Source organism: Dendrobium catenatum, unplaced genomic scaffold (assembly GCF_001605985.2).
Source record: "Dendrobium catenatum unplaced genomic scaffold, ASM160598v2 fragScaff_scaffold_390, whole genome shotgun sequence".
In the NCBI taxonomy this organism is placed as follows: Eukaryota; Viridiplantae; Streptophyta; class Magnoliopsida; order Asparagales; family Orchidaceae; genus Dendrobium; species Dendrobium catenatum.
This window is the reverse complement of record NW_021318852.1, coordinates 6648859-6667231: the sequence shown is the minus strand read 5'-3', so window position 1 is coordinate 6667231 and position 18373 is coordinate 6648859. Positions and strand designations below refer to the sequence as shown.

Sequence of the window (18373 nt, the reverse complement as noted above, 5' to 3'; positions counted from 1 at the left end):
TATTTTAGGCGTTGAAGTGAGGAAAAAATTGGTTTGGATTTATATAGGACTTTTGAACCCAAGAACCCTCGTATATAACCCATTTATGACGTGAGTAGTCATTAAAATTGCTTTTCCCGAATAATTTTCTAGGGCATTCTTCTGAAAAAAAGTAGTCATTATGATAGCAAGTATGTGTCCATTTTTTTGTCCAACAACTTTATTTTGTTGTAGTGTATACATGTAAGAGGACTTATGCGTTATTCATTTCTCTTGTAAGCATGAGAGAGTGGTTAAAATAATTATTGGAATTGTTAGATCAAATTTTTATTTCAATGTTAAATTTATTTTTGATCATATTGTAAATGGTGAAAAATGTGTCTCTCACATCTTTTTTATCTTTTGTAGAACAGTCTATGATACCTGAGAGTGTGAGACAAGTATCAATAAAAGATAAACCATTAAGCTCTAGAGATGTTAGGTGTACAGAATGGTACCTAATTGGCATTTATGAATGAGAGAAAAAATAACAAGAGTTCTTATGTCACTCATTGTTAAATTGATGCATGTGTTTTGCTGGTTCACAAACATTTCTTTAATATTGATTTCTTTTATTTATGAAGAAACATAGTTTTTAGAATAAGAAAGGATGGTTGAACAAGATGTAGATGTTGAAGCCAAATTATTTTTTTATTGGATTTATGAAAGAAGACATAATACTAAAGGTTGTATGGAGTTTTCTTAATTATTTGATTTTTCAAGGTGGTAGTCATTATCATAGAAATTATATCTTTTTTAAACAAGTTCAAGTGTACTCTTACAGTATTCATGAAAATCACAATATGAATGATAAAACTCAACATAATACAGGCTGGTAAGTAATTTAGTTAACATTTCAGATGTAAGATATTTGCTTATGTGAATATCGTTTTACTATCCATGGTTGACAAAATCCATTAGCAATGATTATTTTTTGTTGTTATGAATAATGGTATATAAAATAAATTTACGAGAGGAGTTGATGAAATGATATTTAGCTTGTGAATCAATGATATAGGAACTATAAATGAGCATCTCTGTGACTTTAAAGGCATGAGAAAGTATTTGCAGTAGATGTTTTCTCCAATGAGCATAACAAGTTTTTTATCCTTTATATTTCCTTATTGTGGAACATAGTGGGTGATTATTTGGTGTCATCTTTTTCCACATATATTATCTATGCATATGTTTCATGTTTTGCCTATCTGTCTTGATTTGTCTCAACCAGTTTTGATTTTATGGTTTGCCAAAAAGTTTCTAGCATCTTTCATTTGTAGGATGAGCCTTCTTGCAATATGTGCACCATATATTATCTCTATTGATAATCTATGCTAGGTTTGGTTGTTTGTGATCCTTAATAGGAGAGGGCTTTGAGTCCAAGCTCTTGATGTTGTCAGCCTTTGATATTAAAGGTTAAGCCCTCCATTAGGTTGTTGGGGATCATGACTCACCTTTTTTTTTCCTACACTTTGTATAATGGCAATGAATTTTTTTAGGGATGAAAAATCCTTTCTTTTGATAATATATACACTTAAAGCATCAAATTCAATATTTAATCTAACAAAGAAATCATATATCTAGCCTTTTTCAACAAACCTTTAAAGCAGAGCTGTATCTTTGCTATATTTTATTTGGATGCATTGAAAATAAGCCATTTATTTCCATAGGCTTTGCAATAGGTTGGCATGTTCTGTGATGGATCATCTTGCTTGCTTTGCTTTGTGGATGAGATTTTGGTCTTAATTTCATAGATTTGTGCGGCATTATGAACTTTGGAATATGCTCGACTTATCATATCATATATTTCCTTTGTCGAATGGAGTAATAGGCGCATATCACTTATCTCTAGAGCCATAAAGTTCTATAACTAAAATAGCTCCAAAGAGTCATGTTCATCCAAAACTTTAAACATGGGATCTTTGCTTCAGTTCAGTGCTAGGTAAATAGCTTAATTTTTCCTTCCCTCCAAGAACATGTAGACCAATTGCAATTGCTTTAGATAGTTATGTTCATTTAACAGATATGAATGGATGTTTTGTAACCTTTTTATTTGATCTGGATCAAATCCCTTAGTCCTAATGGAACTTAAGACATCTGGAATTTAAGTACTGTTATTGTTATTCATGGAGAGGAAATTGTGGAAGCAGTTTGTTCATAGGGGTAGTAAAAGATTCTTATAGGAAATCCGGAAGGAAAGAAAGAGTAGAGGACTCTTATAAATAAAATTTATAGAGCTCTTATAGTATGAAAATAATTGAAGAATAGTTTATTGCAATGTTTCATTCCAATGTTTATAGAATTTATACAATCCTATGAGAACTTCTAATAGGAAATATAAAAAAGTAGAGAATGTAAATAACTACGAATAATTAGTATAGCCCCACGGATTGGTGAGTTTGTAGCAGGCTTCTCACAGATCCATGAAGTGGCCGGTAAACTAAGGAAGAGGGTGGAAGTCAGAAATCCATGAGGTAGTAAGCATTAAAGAAGAAAGAGGGCGGAGCACTGGGGAAAATTAGGGAAATATTTTCACAAAATGAAACTGGAAAGTTCAATTTGATATAGTATTTTGTTTTAGCGATACATCTTAATATGAGTTACGGGTTGTCATTGATCAAATATTTAACAGAATTGTAAATATTATGGTTTGACAACTTTTTTGAGGTGAATAATGGATATTTTACAGGTCATTCATGGGGAAGAGAAAGGAGAGACCATGGCTATGTTACTCTCTCCAACATCTCAGTCTCCAGCCATGGGAGCTGCTAGTGAGTCTTCCCGCAATCAAAATATTAGCCAATTCACTATGTTCCTAACAGCTCCGGTTCAAGCTTTCTGCATCTTGCTGGGTGTGTCTGGCATTAATATGGAAAAGGCAAGTATCTACCATGCACACAACAATAAGTGATATATGCTCTTATTCTATTAATAGACATTAAAACTTTTTCATCCAATTTGATTTCAAACATGGGCTTCCAGAATTAAAAAAATTAAGATTGTTGATCTTGATCTATACCTATGTTTACAAATCTATGGAATTTTACCATGTCTTAATTAATCATTAGTTATTGGAAAAAACTATCTAATGTTTTGCTAAAATACTTTTTGGTTGAGTTTTTGTGAAAAATAAATTTTCAGTCCTAATATTTGTACCACGTAAGGAAGCGGTAATTTTTTTTAATTAAAATTTAGTAATTTTGGAATAACCAATTGTTACCTGAGGTCTGCTAATGTTTACTTTGATTCGAGTGTGTAATCTTCCATGGTACTTTTTTTAGTGCTGATTTGAGCCATTCATTTCAGGAAACTTATAACAATGCTGAAAAGTTATTTTCATCTTCATTAAATGACTGGGAAAATGCTTTACTGGCATCTGATGAACTGCATCCAATTTGGATTGAGGTATTGGGTGATCCATTTTTGAGGCGATTTCTTCTTAGGTAACTTCTTAAGCTTGCTTTTGTTCATTCTTTTGAAATGTTTGTACCTATTTGGTTACACGTGCTCTTAGCCTTTTGCCATTGGTCAAGTGAATAATCTAAACTCTGCAAAATCTTTTTAACCTTTAGTATATATTTTTTTTAATGTGGAAAATCTTCCCGTGCTTTCATTCCTGCTGAGAAGTTTGTTATGTTTTACATGGCCCAAATCTTGTATTTATTGTTGTTGAAAACATAGAAGAAAAATACTTTTAATTATTATGTAAATGAGCAAAGCACAATTAAACTATATATACAGAGGATACATAGTACAAGTTGAGGACTAAAGAGTGACTGATCGAGTGAGTGGAAAAGGAAAATAGTAAAAATAAAAAGTAAATAAATAATATTATTTATCTTCCTATGGAAATAAGTAACTAACTAGTCAGGGCCTCTCATTTAGCATGTGGCAGGATTTCCTGGACTGGATTGGGTGTGCAAAAGCGAATCAATGCAGTAAAATCTGCAGGATCCAACTGGTCCAATTTCCATAACTGTCTGGTTTGACTGCTGCTCTCTGTCTAAATTTCTGATCTGTAACAACTGCTTTCATATCTTCCATGACTGTTGTCCGCTCCATCACCTTTTCGATTGAATTCCAAAACTCTGGCAACCATTTTTCTTTCCAACTGAGTGCATGCCTGTTGTCCGCAGCTTTGAATGGGTCCAGAATTTCCGCACTTATGGAAATTTAAAGTTTATAAGCATAAAATGCAAGTTGATAGCTTTAATACGAGCAATATTAGAGATGCATTTTTTATAGTCATTTTAGTGTTTTATTTCACTAGCAGGTTATGCTTAGAATTCTTTTTCTTTTACTTTTAAGAAAACATGCCTATAATGGAGGATGATTTGTATTGATAACCTAAGGGTTTGCTTTGGCAATGGAATGAGTGTAGATGGTTCTTCATTGGATGCTTTTATGTTTTGTTCTTGAATTTTTTGGGCTCTCTAGCTGTGACAGCTTGCTTTAGCAGTGGATTGGTTTGTGCAGTCTGTTGTCTCTGCATTAATATATTCCATTAGCTATTTGCAGCTGCTTAGTGTGGGGATTTGCAGTTTGCAGATTTTGCGGGCTAGCTGGATTTGAGATTTTTGTTTCTTTGTCTAGCGCAACTTTTGCTGGCTGACAATATGAGTGAATAGGAAAATTTAGGTGGACTTCGTGATAATAAAAAGGAGTCTTAGGCATATAAAAAAAGACAAACAAATGATTTATGAATAAACGTATGGTTGATAGTCTACTCCTTTGCCCGGTGGGAGACTAAAAATTATACGGGGAGGTTATCTAGTTGCATAACCTTGAGACTTGATTACTATATTGATTTTTACTTTTCTTTTATTATTCTTTTTTAACAATTTTGTTATTGATCTACATATGTGACTTTCAATTAATCTTAAAGTTTTCTTAGTTTCAAGTTTCTAATGGTATTCCAAATAGAAATTATTGAAGAATTTGTTTAGAGGGAAATTCAAATTCTATTCTATTTTTTGGAATCATTACATATATAGACATTCTAGAAGAATAAATAGAAAAAGGAAAAATATTTAATTTAATTAATTATAATAATCATATTCCACATATCTCCAATTGCAACCCTCAGATTATTGCCCACGGATCTCCAACTATAGCTCTCAAATAGCTGCCCTCGGATCTCCAACTGTAACCCTCAGATTGCTGCTCACGGATTGCTGACGTGAACTCCTCTTAGCGGTGTGATTCAACACTGTCCCTCAAGTTGGGTTGTACAGGTTGTGCGATCTTAACTTGCAAACAAACTTATCAAGTAGAGAGCCCGGTAGTGCCTTTGTTAGAAAATTGGCAAGTTGTTCATGAGTTGGGATATATACTACTTCAATTTCTGAGTTCTCTATTTTCTCAGATATAAAGTGTCTATCAATAGTAACATGTTTTATTCTGTCATGATGTATTGGATCCTTGGCAATACTGATAGTGGCTTGATTGTCACATTTCAACTTTATCGTGCCTTCAATCTTTATTCCCAGTTTAATCAATACTTTGATCCAAATACCTTCAAAAATAGTAATTGCTAATGCTCTCAGTTCAGATTCTGCACTGCTTCTGGAAACAACATATTATTTCTTGCTCCTCCATGTCACTAGGTTCCCCCACACAAATGAACAATATCCTGTGGTCGATAGATTGTCAACCAGGCTTCCTGCCCAATTGGCATCAAAATAAAATATCAATTTCCTATCTTCATTTTTCTTGAAAAATAGCCCCTTTTCCTGGAGTGTTCTTGAAATATCTCAAGATTTGATATACTGCCTTCATGTGCTCCTTCATAGGATTACTCATATATTGGCTTACTATATACTTATAGCAAACCCAATATCTTCAGTAGGTCTAAGGTATACTTGCGTTGGGAAATAAATATGCCTATGCTTGATTGAGCCACCTCTATACCAAGGAAGTATCTAAGTGATCCTAGATCTTTAACTTCAAACTCCTTGGATAAATCCTTTTTGATCTTCATTATTTCCTCTATATCATTTCCAGTAAGGATATGATGTCATCCATATATGCAATTAGTACTGCTACCTTGTCTCTTTCTTACTGCTTCATAAACATGGTATGATCTGCTTGACATTGTTTAAAACCATGGCCTTTTACATGCTTTGAGAATCTTCCAAACCACGGTCTTGGAGACTGCTTTAATCCATACAAGGATTTTAGCAGTTTACACACTTTATCCCTTCCATAAAACTTCTGAACCCCCATTGAAATATAATGCAATAAAAAAGATTGCCAAAATTAGTAGAACCCTTGGTCACAAAAAGAAACAACAACGTTCCTTATAACTTGAAGTAAAAGACATAATAACACTTTAAACTCATAAACATAGCAAGACACAATCTAAACCTTACAATTGACTATAAAAATAACACCTAAAGAAGCTTTTCATTCATTGAGAAGAAAGATACAAATGAAGTGGACACCTGCGGAGAGAAGAAATAGGTAAGAAGCCCGAGACGAAGTCGAAGAGAGGACAAGATCGCAAGCTTTCCCAAGAAGAAGAGAAAAGGAAGTGGAACAAGCTCGCAAGATTTTCCAAGAAAACCCTCAGGTTTTTGGCTCCAAAAATTAGTTCATAATATCTCTTTTTAAGCACCAAAACATCTCATATATATAGGAGAAAAGAGGTAGTTAAATAGCCCAAAACCACCTCCAACCGAATCAATCAGGGCAAGGGAAACAGAAGGCCAGCAGGCTGTCCAGGAGCAGCAGCCGAAGGGCCACCAGGGGAACAGGAACATGCACCACAGGGAACCGGAACAGGTAGCCCGGGGAGAAGAACCAACAACTGGAAGAGCCAGGTGGGGGAAAACCGAAGGGTCACAGATAAGGGAAAAGAGGGGGGAATGAACCTGAATTTGCTCATTAATCTCAGCATTAATGAGTTGGAGCCTTGCAACTCTCCACAAACAGCAAAAAATCGAGTAACCAAGTCCAAACCGAGAAGCCAACCTCAGCCCAAAACTTTAGCATAAGAGTTGCCCCCCCTGCCTACATCAGATTCTTTCCCGGTTGAAATTGCTCATCTCCTGATGAGGATGCTTTAGATTTATCATGACGAGACGAAAGATCCGTATCCAATTCTTGAATCTTGGCGGCATATTTCAAAATAATTTATCTTTCTTGCTTGAATTGGTCTTGCAGACGTTTCTTTTTCTTACATAATTTTCCGTACATACATGCATTTTCATTTAAAGCTTGTATATTTCATTTTGTAGTGGATCGGTAGAATCTCTTTGTGATGGAATCCATCTGCCCAGAGGGATTTGGAATTCAGGATCTTCATCCTCATTTTCACCCACAACTGATTCACTATTTTTGTCTTTTTTCATTTCTTTAAACACCTAAAGCAAAGAAACAAATAACCTAGAAATTTACCAACATAGACTCTGATACCAAACTTGATGCAGACAATTAGATAGAAAAAACCACAAGGGGAGAACACCAGGACTAGTAAAACATAACTCGATTCAAAACTTAGAATGCCAACATCCAAACAAACTTCAAAACAAACGAAAGCCAAACAAACAAAACAAAATTAAAATAAAAACAGCTACCCTCAGAACAACCGACTAGCGGTCACCTCACATAAAATCGAAATAGTAGGCAATATAAAAGATGTGCTTAAGGGCATGCAAACCAAAGGTCCACCACAGCTACTTGGGCCAACATCCACCAAAATTCCTCCGGCAAAATGCTACCAAATCAACCAACCAACAGCTCCAATGACTCAAGAAGAAAGATACAAGTGGAGTGGAACTTGCGGAGAGAAGAAAGGGATAAGAAGCCCAAGACGAAGTTGTAGAGAGGAGAAGAGAGTCGGAACAAGCTCGCAAGCTTTCCAAAGAAGAAACCCTCAGGTTTTTAGACAACTTAGCTCAACAATCAACAACCCTTTTATGCACCAAAACATCTCATATATATGTAGGAGAAAAGGGGCAGCCAAACAGCCAAAACCACCTCCAACCGATCCAATCAGAACATGGGAAATGAAAGGCTAGCAGGCGGCCCAGAAGCAACACCTGAAGAGCCACAAAGGGGACAGGAATGGGCGGCCAGGGGAGAAGAACCAGCCACGGGACAGGAGCCAGGCGGGGGAAACCGAAGGGCCACAGGGGAGGGGAAAGAGCAAGAACCACTCCACATAATGAGCTAAAAAGGAGGATAACTATCCATAATAATGAGCTGAAAAACAACCGCTCAACATAAATGAGTTGAAACATAACAGCTCCCAAAAACACAGCCAAAAATCGAGCAGCCAAGCCCAAACCGAGAATCCACCAGCATCCCAAGAGCCAAGGAACCAAGATAACTAGCACACCCTAGGATTGCCAAGCCCAAAGCACAACCTACTCATGATCATTGGTTGCCTTCCATCATAGGATAGCATAAAAAAAATAAAAATAACCATAGAATTCAAATTACAATAAAAACTAAAACAAAATTGAAATTTGCATGCATCAGTATCTCCATGTAGGCTTATTCTTTCAGGTTGATATAGCGGCCAATCTAAATTTGCTAATCTAAATTTGCTGCTAAGGAAAGAAGAATTCTGATGGTGTTGAGCTTTGCAACAGGAGTAAAAGTTTGCTGATAGTCTATTCCATAAGATTGAGTGAATCCTTTTGCAATCAGTCTAGCTTTCAACCTCTCAACATTACCATCCACAATGCTTTACAGTGAACACCCATTTGCAAGTCACAACTTTCTTTCTGAGTGGATGATTTGTAATCACCTATGTTTGATTTTTTTTCCAGTCCATAATTTCTTTTTTAACATCCTGTCTCCATCCTGGTGATTCAAAGCTTCCTGAATATTAGTCGGAATATGTACATTATCCAACTTAGAAACAAAAACTTGTTAGTGTCTGATAATCTGCTATAGGAGAGAAAGTTTTTGATTGTATGCTTGGTGCATGATTCTTTCTGATCATTTGATGACTCCATCTCTTTTTGAACTTCCTCATTTTTCTCCTATGTATGAATTTCTATAGTTGTTGGATCCATTGAAGGTGCAAGAAGTGTCTCACAGTTCAACATATGCTGATTTTCTTTCTTTCTCTTGAGTATACATATTGTTGTTCCTTAATTGTTGCTCTTTGCAGGAATTGGTTAGGACTTATGGGTGAAGGTAATAGGTCTGAAGGCGGAGTTTGAGACATAGGAGGTATACCTTGGGAAATACTCGTGGTTTGGATTTCTTGTGATATTTGTTGATTTTGACTGGACTCTGTTTGTATAATAAGGAATTCCACTCCAAAGTTTGAAATTCTCCTTCACTCTTCCCCTAAATTTCAAAACTAGTGAAGTATGGGTTTCTTTCGAAGAAGGTGACATCCCTAGTTCCTAGAAATAGGACAAAAGCATTTGTAATCTCTTTTTGTTGGGGAATAGCCAATAAAGACACTTTTTAAAAAAAAAATTATTGGATCAAGCTTGCTTCTATCTTGTGGATAGATATGAACGAAGGCAGAGCATCCAAAAATTTTAGGTGGAAGGTTTGATGAAATAAACCGAGCATGAGGATAGGTTTTGAGTAGACACCGTTCCTCTCCGCATAGATCTATCTCAGCTACTCCAATGAAAATATTGATTCTTTGAGCTATCCCTATTTATGATTGAACGAGAATCCTCATTCGTCAGTCCAGCCTTACCTATTCCCAAAAGAAGGGTGTAGCGATGTAAGAAACCCCTAGAGATCTTTATAATCCTTGTGACTCATTGCTATGGATCTCTATCATCCTTGCAAATGAAAGAAAGAACACAAAAATAACATGGAGATACTCGCTTTGACTATTCGATCCACAAGGAAAACAAGATTGCTGCTGAGTAAAATGAGATTATTTTAGAAAAATTCTTCTTTCTTGTCTTGTGCGAGAGACTTGCTGTTAGGTATGGGAATGACCCCCAATTCTAGTATTCTATAAAAATTGCTTTTTGTCTCGCATGGGGCTAGGCACAATTCTTCAAGCATGGATATGAGAGAATGAAGTTTGTCTAAGTGTTTCAAACTTTAGTATCTGAGTATGTAACCTATTTATTAGGTATGCATCAGTAAGAATGGCTTTCCCATATAAATATTTTGATACTTTTGTGAATAGTATAATAGATCTGGCGACTTCTAGGAGTTGCCTATTTTTCCTCTCAACTACCCCATTTTGTTGAGGCGTATATGCACATGAACTCACTTGGATTATCCCTTGGCTTGATAAGTATTCTCTTCTCATTATAGAATGGAAGTACTCTCTCCCATTGTTTGATTTTAAGATTTGAATTTTTGTATCAAACTGGTTTTGAATCATCAGTTGAAATGATTTGAATATCCTTTCAATTTTAAATTTTTCCTTCATTAAATAAACCCAAGTGAGCCTAGTATGATCATAAAAAATATCACAAACCACCTTGCTCTACTTATATTTTTAAACCTTGAGGGTCCCCAAATATCATTATAGATCACGGCAAATGGTTTAGAAGGTTGGTAAGGAACAATTGGGTAAGATGATATGGTATATTTAGCTAATTGGCAAGTTTCAATCAAACTTGGATTTTTATTAATAAATAAATGGGGAAAAATCTTTTCAAGATGCATGAAATTTGGATGACCTAAACTATAATGCCACATGATAATCTCTCTATCTTGACTAACTCTAGAATGACTCTCAACAAATTGACTTACAATAGGATGATTCTTAGGAGGAGAATTCTTAGGAGCAGCAATTAAGGTTTGTATGGATTTGGGTGTCTTGATGTAATATAACCCATAATGCATCTTAGTATTATCAATCTTCTTCTCCAAATCCACATCCTGAAAAATACATACATTATTGGAGAAAATTATTAAGCAATTACTATTACGAGTCAATTTACTAATGGAAATCAGATTGCACTCAAGATTGGGCATATACAACACCAATTTAAGGGTGATAACTTATATGACAAAAGCAGAATCAGTTCCCAAAACTTTGAATGTTGAGCGATCAACAATATTAACTACTCGATTTGAATGATAAGATTGATAGTCATAATGGAGTGTAATCTTTCCTGTAATATGATCTGATGTTCTTGAGTCAATAACCTAAAGTTTTGATTGTTTTATACCTTAGTGAGCATGTTTGGTAGCAAGTTTTGGAGAGTTGTGGTTCATGATGTTGTTAAGCTTTGATGGAAGGAATGGCTTCAACTTTGATGGATTGATCTTGCGTGGTATTGACAGAGTTCGCCTTGCTTTCTTGTGCTGATTTGTTTGCCTTCCAATCAGCTGGTTTTTCATGAATCTTCCAACATGTCTTCTTTGTATGCCCTGATTTGGTACAATGATCACACCATAATCTAGGAAGATGAGAAGAGTTATTTGCTGATCCAAAGTTTTCGGTGTTCAAACCGATAATATTTGGGTAGGAGGATGAGATCTCGCTATCCATGGACATGGTTGTGTTTCCTCGGTTGAAAGAGAAGATGAATTTTGGGCAAGGGCTACCAATGATTGAAGAGAGGCTATCGGCAGGATGATGGAGAGTTACTGCCGATTGAGGGTTTGGAAGAAAGGGATGAAGGTTTGCCGCCGACATTCAGAGAAGGCTTAGGATTTTCACAGTTTTTGATGCCATGAAGAAATTGTTTATAGGAAAATTCAAATCTAATTCCATTCCATGGAATTATACATATATGTCATATATACATTCTAGGAGAATAAACAGAAAAAGAAAAGACATTTAATCTAATTAATTATAATAATCATATCCCACGGATCTCCAACTACAGCCCTCAGATTACTGCCCATGGATCTCCAACTGTAGCCCTCAGATTGCTGCACATGGATCTCCAACTGTAGCCCTCAGATTGCTGCACATGGATCTCCAACTGTAGCCCTTAGATTGCTGACGTGGTTTCCCATTAGCTACCTGATTCAACAATTATTGAATTGTCATATGCATTAAAATTATCTATATTATCTATTTTAATCTAAATTAATGAATAGTTGCCAAAATTAAGACTTTAAGATATATAAATTTGTGTGGTTTTGCATGTTTTTATTGATCTCATTATAGATTTGCATTAATAAACTTTAATCATAAACACATGTAACACTAAGTTTTGTTTCGAAACTCAAGTTTGTATGGTAATGTCATCTAGAAATAGTCCATAATAATTGGGTCAGTTAATAAACTACAAAATGAAGCCACGTATATGAAATCAATTTAATAATGATTTAGACAATTCCAAGACAAACTGAAGGTATAAGCTTAGGGAATTTTTAAATTGAATAGATAACTTAAAATATATATTTAAAATTTATAAAGATTTGACTGCTAAACATACTAATAGTACATGCTTAATCACTTGGCGAAATGTTGATACTCGAACAAAATACACTTGGGGTGAAATTAAACATAATTTTAGAGTATAATTTCTGTCATTAAGTGATTATAGGGATCAGCTATTTGATCAGTTTAAGAGCCTTACACATGTAATACTTAGTATCGCTCATGTTATGCTTTGTAAAGAACACTTTGTCTGGGGTTTCTTTCATGTTCTGCTTCACATGGATGCTTCGTACTACTCAGTCTCTTGCAATGCTTTGATAAGCGTATCCTTCCTTAGATATTATGAGGGCATTGTAGATGCTTCTAATGTTGATAATTTGTGGAGGTGGGCTAAGGCATTATAGCCTGTGACTGCTTTGGAAGTTGTTTGGAGATTTATTTAGAGCCTGGGACCGAGTGTTTTCTATAACCTAAGAACTTTTTCTCTTGTCTCTCTTTTGTTTGTGGTAGGGTGGAGGCTTATTTGCTATTTCTTAGCTACTTTCATCTCCTTGGAAGTGCTATCATTGATAAAAAAAAGGTTATTGAGTTTGCTTCTTTAGATTCATCAGAGTTATCCAAGCTGCTACTAAGTTGATGACATCGAATTTTGGAAACATATATGCATTATATGATATCTCCCAAATTTCCAAACCAACATTTGGAGGATTTGGTGCACTACATGTTTTATATGTATTAACATGCTTTTTAGCGTGTGCATATGATTATCAAGTATTACCACATACATCTGTGCCCTTATAATTCAAATCTATCTTGATTTGAATTTTTTATTTTGACTGGGAGTTTGGTCCATTGTAGATTTATGCCTAAGGTTGTTTTACACTCAACTTTGATCTTGCATTAACTTCATTAATGCTTTCGCCACTCTTTTTATTTTGATCTTAATGTTATTGATTAATCATTTGTCTTGTTGAACCACTTTTCAAATTTTGATTAATCAATTTGTCTTTTGGAGATCTTTTTTTCATCAGTCTACTGAGTACTTGAACTCATTATAAATAGTTAATTAATTTGAGGCTTAATTCTAAATCAACTCAATTAGCAAAAGTTTAGTAAATGTTTTGAAATACTAAATTAATCTTAAAATCTGGTGTAGAATTGAACAACATTTCCCATTGTTTTTTTGAAGGAGTTTTCATGTCAAGATCTAGTTACTTGAAAGTTGAAATTGAATTTATGATCTTCTTGCCATCTGCATCACCTACTACTGTTGGTAAGCATTGCAAATAATTTACAAGTTTATGGAGTTTATAGTTGCTCAGCACCCAAGCCTCCAATAGAAAAGTTTTTTATAGCTGCTCAGCACCGAAGCCTCCAATTTTTTTTGTATTCGTTTGTCTTATTTCTGCTGATGTTTTGTATACTGTTTGTGCGTTTCTTCTATCAGATCATCTTCTGCTTCCAATTTCTCCTCCATGGTCTCCACCAAACTCATAAAGAGAAAAGTTTCTTTTTTCTTTTGTGTCACATAACATAAAGATAAAAGTTCTTTGTTGGTTTATGAATTGATGCAGTACAAATCAGGGCAAATTAGCTTGTAAAAGTACTATTAGCTATAGGCTAATTTTTATAGGTCTGACTAGGCTATGGAGCTAATGCACACCGATTTTCAATTCTTTTTAGTATATATTTAATTTATTTATTTTATTAAATTTTGATTTAAAATTCAGGCCTTCCATCTGTAACCAAATTTCTATAAATAGGAATTGATGTATGCAATTTTGATGATTAAATTCAAGTTGTCTATGCAGATCACTTCAAACTGTGTTTGGAGTTTTCTTCTTTTCTCCATTGTCATGGTTTTAGGAAGAGAAAAAACCAAATGCTAGCTTGACAAAGTGGCCTTGAGATGATTTCAATGAACATCCTAACAACTTCCAGGAGGAAAGAATGCTCTCCCGTATTATTATTAATTTTTATTTTCATTTTTAACTCGGTACCTCCTTTGAGAAAAAAAATGAGAAAAAAAAACTAATCAATAGAAGCCTTCAAAGTGTCATTACCACGCTTGAATGAAAACAGAGGAGCACCAACGTGCATTAAACCAAGATGTTATTGCATATTATTTCTTCATAACAATTAAGATTGAAAAAAATTAAAAATAAAAAAACATTTCATGCACGTCGCCATGCAACTAACTCTCTGTGCCCTGTGCATTGGTGCACACCACATTGTAAGCCATGTACCATGCTCGATCTATGCTATGCGCCATGTGTGCCACATGCATTTTCCATACATAATGTGTCATATCACAAAAAGCGATGACAGTGAGCCATGAACCATCTTGTTGTGCATCATTGATATCAAAGAGGGTGAGTTATGTTGGACCTTGCATCATGGGATTCTATTTGTGTGCCTTTGACAAGTACACTACCATGTACCATCTACATATAGTAAGATTAATTCTTTATGGAACTTCGTTTTATTCTTGGACCCTGCAATGTTTCCTATATGACTCCTTGCATTAAAAATGTGAAATATATTGTGGCTTCAGCTTCACCTGTATTTATCTTGAAAATTACTAGAATTTAATTCTTATGAAGAAGGAATTCAGCTATTCATCCTTTAAACTATTTAGATGTTGAATTCTTTCATAAAGAGTTCCATCCAGTATAACCATTCCCTTAGATGATGAACATTGAACTGCTTGGTTTCCATCAACTCTGCATTATTTTCCAGCATCAAACAACGCTCTAGTGATCAAGTTTGGCATTTAAATGATGATGAAAGATGTTTAGAAATTGGTGAAACCAAATTCAAAAAAAAAAAAAAAAAAAAAAGGAAAGAAGATCAACGTACTAAACACATAATTTTTATATAGATTTATCAAATGATGGCTACATCTTGCTGATGCTGTTATAAATTTCATTATGTAGTTTTTGTAGTCTTGATTGTCTTAAACAGAACATAAAGACTACTTTTTTATGAACAGAAAAATTAGGACAATTGAAAATTTAATAAATTCTCAGAACTTAGCGCATTTTCCTTCATAGGAAAAAAATTAGTCTCCACAACTTAAAAGCAGTCCTCATATTTGTTACATTTTGATAAACTACGCCTCTTTGATTTTGACAGGTTTGTTTTTTGTCGGTCTGTTCTTGCACTATACAACCTAACATTCCATCAAGAAGAATTTCTTCCTTCTTGTCTACCGGACTTGCCTGACTGTCTACACCCAGAGTCTGATCTATCTGAGTCTGTTGTGCTTGCGCTTGCCAACTTCTTTGGTGTCAATGGTCATTTTGTTTTCTCCAAAGGGACAAAGGTACTTGAACTTATGGCTGATCATCGTCTTTTGGTGAGCATTTCATACATGCATGAATCACCTTCAAATATTCATGAGTTGTATTTAGAAAAATATGAATGACACTCGCCAGAAAATGGTATGTCCGCCATGTAGCATTTATTTCTCTTGTTGCTTGATATTTGAATTTTAATTTGATATTTTAGACGTCAATTTTTTGCTTCTCTTTTTTGGGTTGCTCTATGTAAGTTGCCAACCCTTTGATTTTCTCAAAAAGTAGTGAAGAGGATGCAAGGGAAGAATAAAAAAACAGCAATATCAAATGATCCGACTCTTCTTCTCTGTGAAGCATTTTGGTTTTTTGTTATCTTTTTTTATGCGGAATAGCTATCATAGATTATGTTACTTAAACTGGTTTTGTGTTTCAACTTTTAGTGTTTCTAAAACTAATCGGTGTTTTTGCTAGTTTTTTTGTTTGTTGGTGAATGTCACAGCATAAATTTGATGTAGGTGGAATTCAAATAGAAGATATTGACAACCATTTTTAAATTGTATATCAAATAAGTTAGCTAATACCAACTTGATTTTTTTTTTCTCTTCTTGCTTTACTTCCTTGTTTGTTATGATTTATTGGGTCTAGTTTCTGACCATTGAAAAAAGAGCAAAACTCCCTTTTATGTATTCGGGATGTAGAATAAACTGTTTTGATCTGAATATTTTGTATTGTCGTCTCTTTCCTTCTCACTTAAATGTGAAAGAGTATTGCTACGATTCTCAAAAAGACCCACACAAAAAATTTGGAGTCCGTTTTCTTAGATGGAACAATAAAAGATGAGACAGTTTCATACACTTCTTGGGGAGTATTTTTATTGTTTCACTCAATTTAAAATTGATGCAGCTTGAATTAAATATAAGCTTTTTTTTGTTGTGATATTTTTTATTTTGAAATGATATATTATTGAAAAAAAAAACGTCAGGATGTCTGAAAATATTTAGATTTATTTTGAGATTGGTGCTACTATACAAATTTGAAGATTATTCAATAATGGATTCTTCTCAAAGCAAATCCAACAAGTTTGAGACATCTTCAGCTTTTTTTAGTAGAATTTTTTTTTCCGGCCATTTGGAAAAGCATTGTTAGTCTTCCCAGTAATTGGTCATCAATTTCTATCTTTTTAATTTATATTGCTTAAGCTGAGATTAGTATTTTGGACACGTTTTAGGATGATAAAGAATCTTGAAATTAATTTGATTTTTTTTTCAGGTTTATACATAACAAATTAACAAGCTTGAACTTGGTATGGACTTGGAGCAACCTTTCTTTTATGATGGTCTAGCTGAAACAGGACCTGTCATCTAAAACTTATGCTCATCTTTCATTACTATAAGAGTTGATATAAATTGCTCGAGTTAATTAGAATTAATTCATTGTGTTAAAGTTGCCATGGAAATTAAGGATACAAATGTTTCTTGTAATGATCACCGTATCCTTTTCATTAGAGTTGATTTTATTTTATTTTTTTTAAATTTTGATGTACGTTTTTTCATTGTAAACACATTATAAGTGCTTCAATAAAAGGCTTGGTGGTTGTGCGTTCCAGTTGTTTCCAAAATTGAAAGCTTAGACAGAGCGGTGAATTTGACTTGAATATGGATGTTCATTTAAGAGTAGTTGGATTGATTTTTTTTTTTTTTGAATCTAGATTAAATTGAAATCAGCAAGCTGACCCACCAGCCTTGCCTAGATTGAGCTTGATTGGAACATCTAATTCAAGATCAGATTGTGTAGATATGTACAGATGTATATGGCCTTAAAGAAGAAAACAAAAGCGATCTTCCTTGCTCTTCTGGCATAAATAAAGTACAGAACTGCAAGTTCCTTCTCCGTCCCATGTAAAAATCTAAGTGGTTATTCTTCTCCTTTCACTGAAAATCTCTCTTTCTTAATATTAGTTTATTGCAAAAGAAATCTATTTATTGTCGTAAAGCTATTGCAGCTCTTATTTTCTCCTTTAGAAATATGATGGCTGAAATATGTCTTCCTTTTCTGAGGAAATTACTTGCTTAGGATTAAACATAAAGATCCTATATGTTTTTCTAGTGTAGGAAATGCGCATTCTCCAATATTAGAAATTATATTATATACATTTGTACTGGGTCTCACGTGTGCTTCATGTTCCAGGTATGCTTTTAGCCTTTTCTAAATCCCGCAGTTTTTTTGTCTTCCAATGAAGCTTGTATCGCTCTTTTGAGAAGTGCTATTCTTCCTTACAGAAAGTCTAAACAAATGACTTTTTTTATATATATATAATAGTGGATGGCAATCCTGCAAATTTGATTGGTCAATTTATGAAAGTGGGTCTAAAATATAAATAATTTTTTATAGTTTTGTTTTGAGATATTAGTACTCTCTTCTATTGTATGTTTTGGATAACATATTGTAAATTTCCAAAGTCTGCTCAATTCAATAGGAAAAATTTTTGATGCCAAAGCCGTTGGATTACTTTGAGATGAGGGCAATTCATTGTAATGAATTGAAATTTACATTGCATTTATTTCAAAACAATTTTAGTGTCCTTGAGACTCATCATGACAACAAATTTGATATCCAATTTCTTTCCATTTCAAAGACTCTTACTTCTGTCCATTACTACAGAATTATCACTCTGTCTCAGTGTCTTTTTGAATTCTCTTCATCTTGTCAAGTGTTTTCTCTCTCAAAGGAGTTATTCAGTTCTTTGTAGTATAAATATTTTTGTGTTTTCAACTTT

At 34.1% G+C, this 18373-nt stretch overlaps 1 protein-coding gene across 3 annotated transcripts in view; it reads left to right on the top strand.

The window, feature by feature from the left end:
• Positions 1-17202, top strand: part of LOC110097523 (protein SCAI homolog) — a 43613-nt gene extending 26411 nt beyond the window's left edge. Inside the window, exons 8-11 of one of the 3 annotated variants that reach the window (XM_020823937.1) lie at positions 2705-2893; positions 3322-3458; positions 15434-15623; positions 16867-17202. In XM_020823937.1, coding sequence (XP_020679596.1) covers positions 2705-2893; positions 3322-3458; positions 15434-15623; positions 16867-16878 — 528 coding nt within the window. In that variant the 3' untranslated portion in view covers positions 16879-17202. Of the gene's footprint in view, positions 1-2704; positions 2894-3321; positions 3459-15433; positions 15657-16866 lie in introns of all 3 variants that reach the window. The other 2 variants (XM_020823936.1, XM_020823938.2) reach the window with 2 other exon arrangements.
• Positions 17203-18373: the final 1171 nt, after the last annotated feature.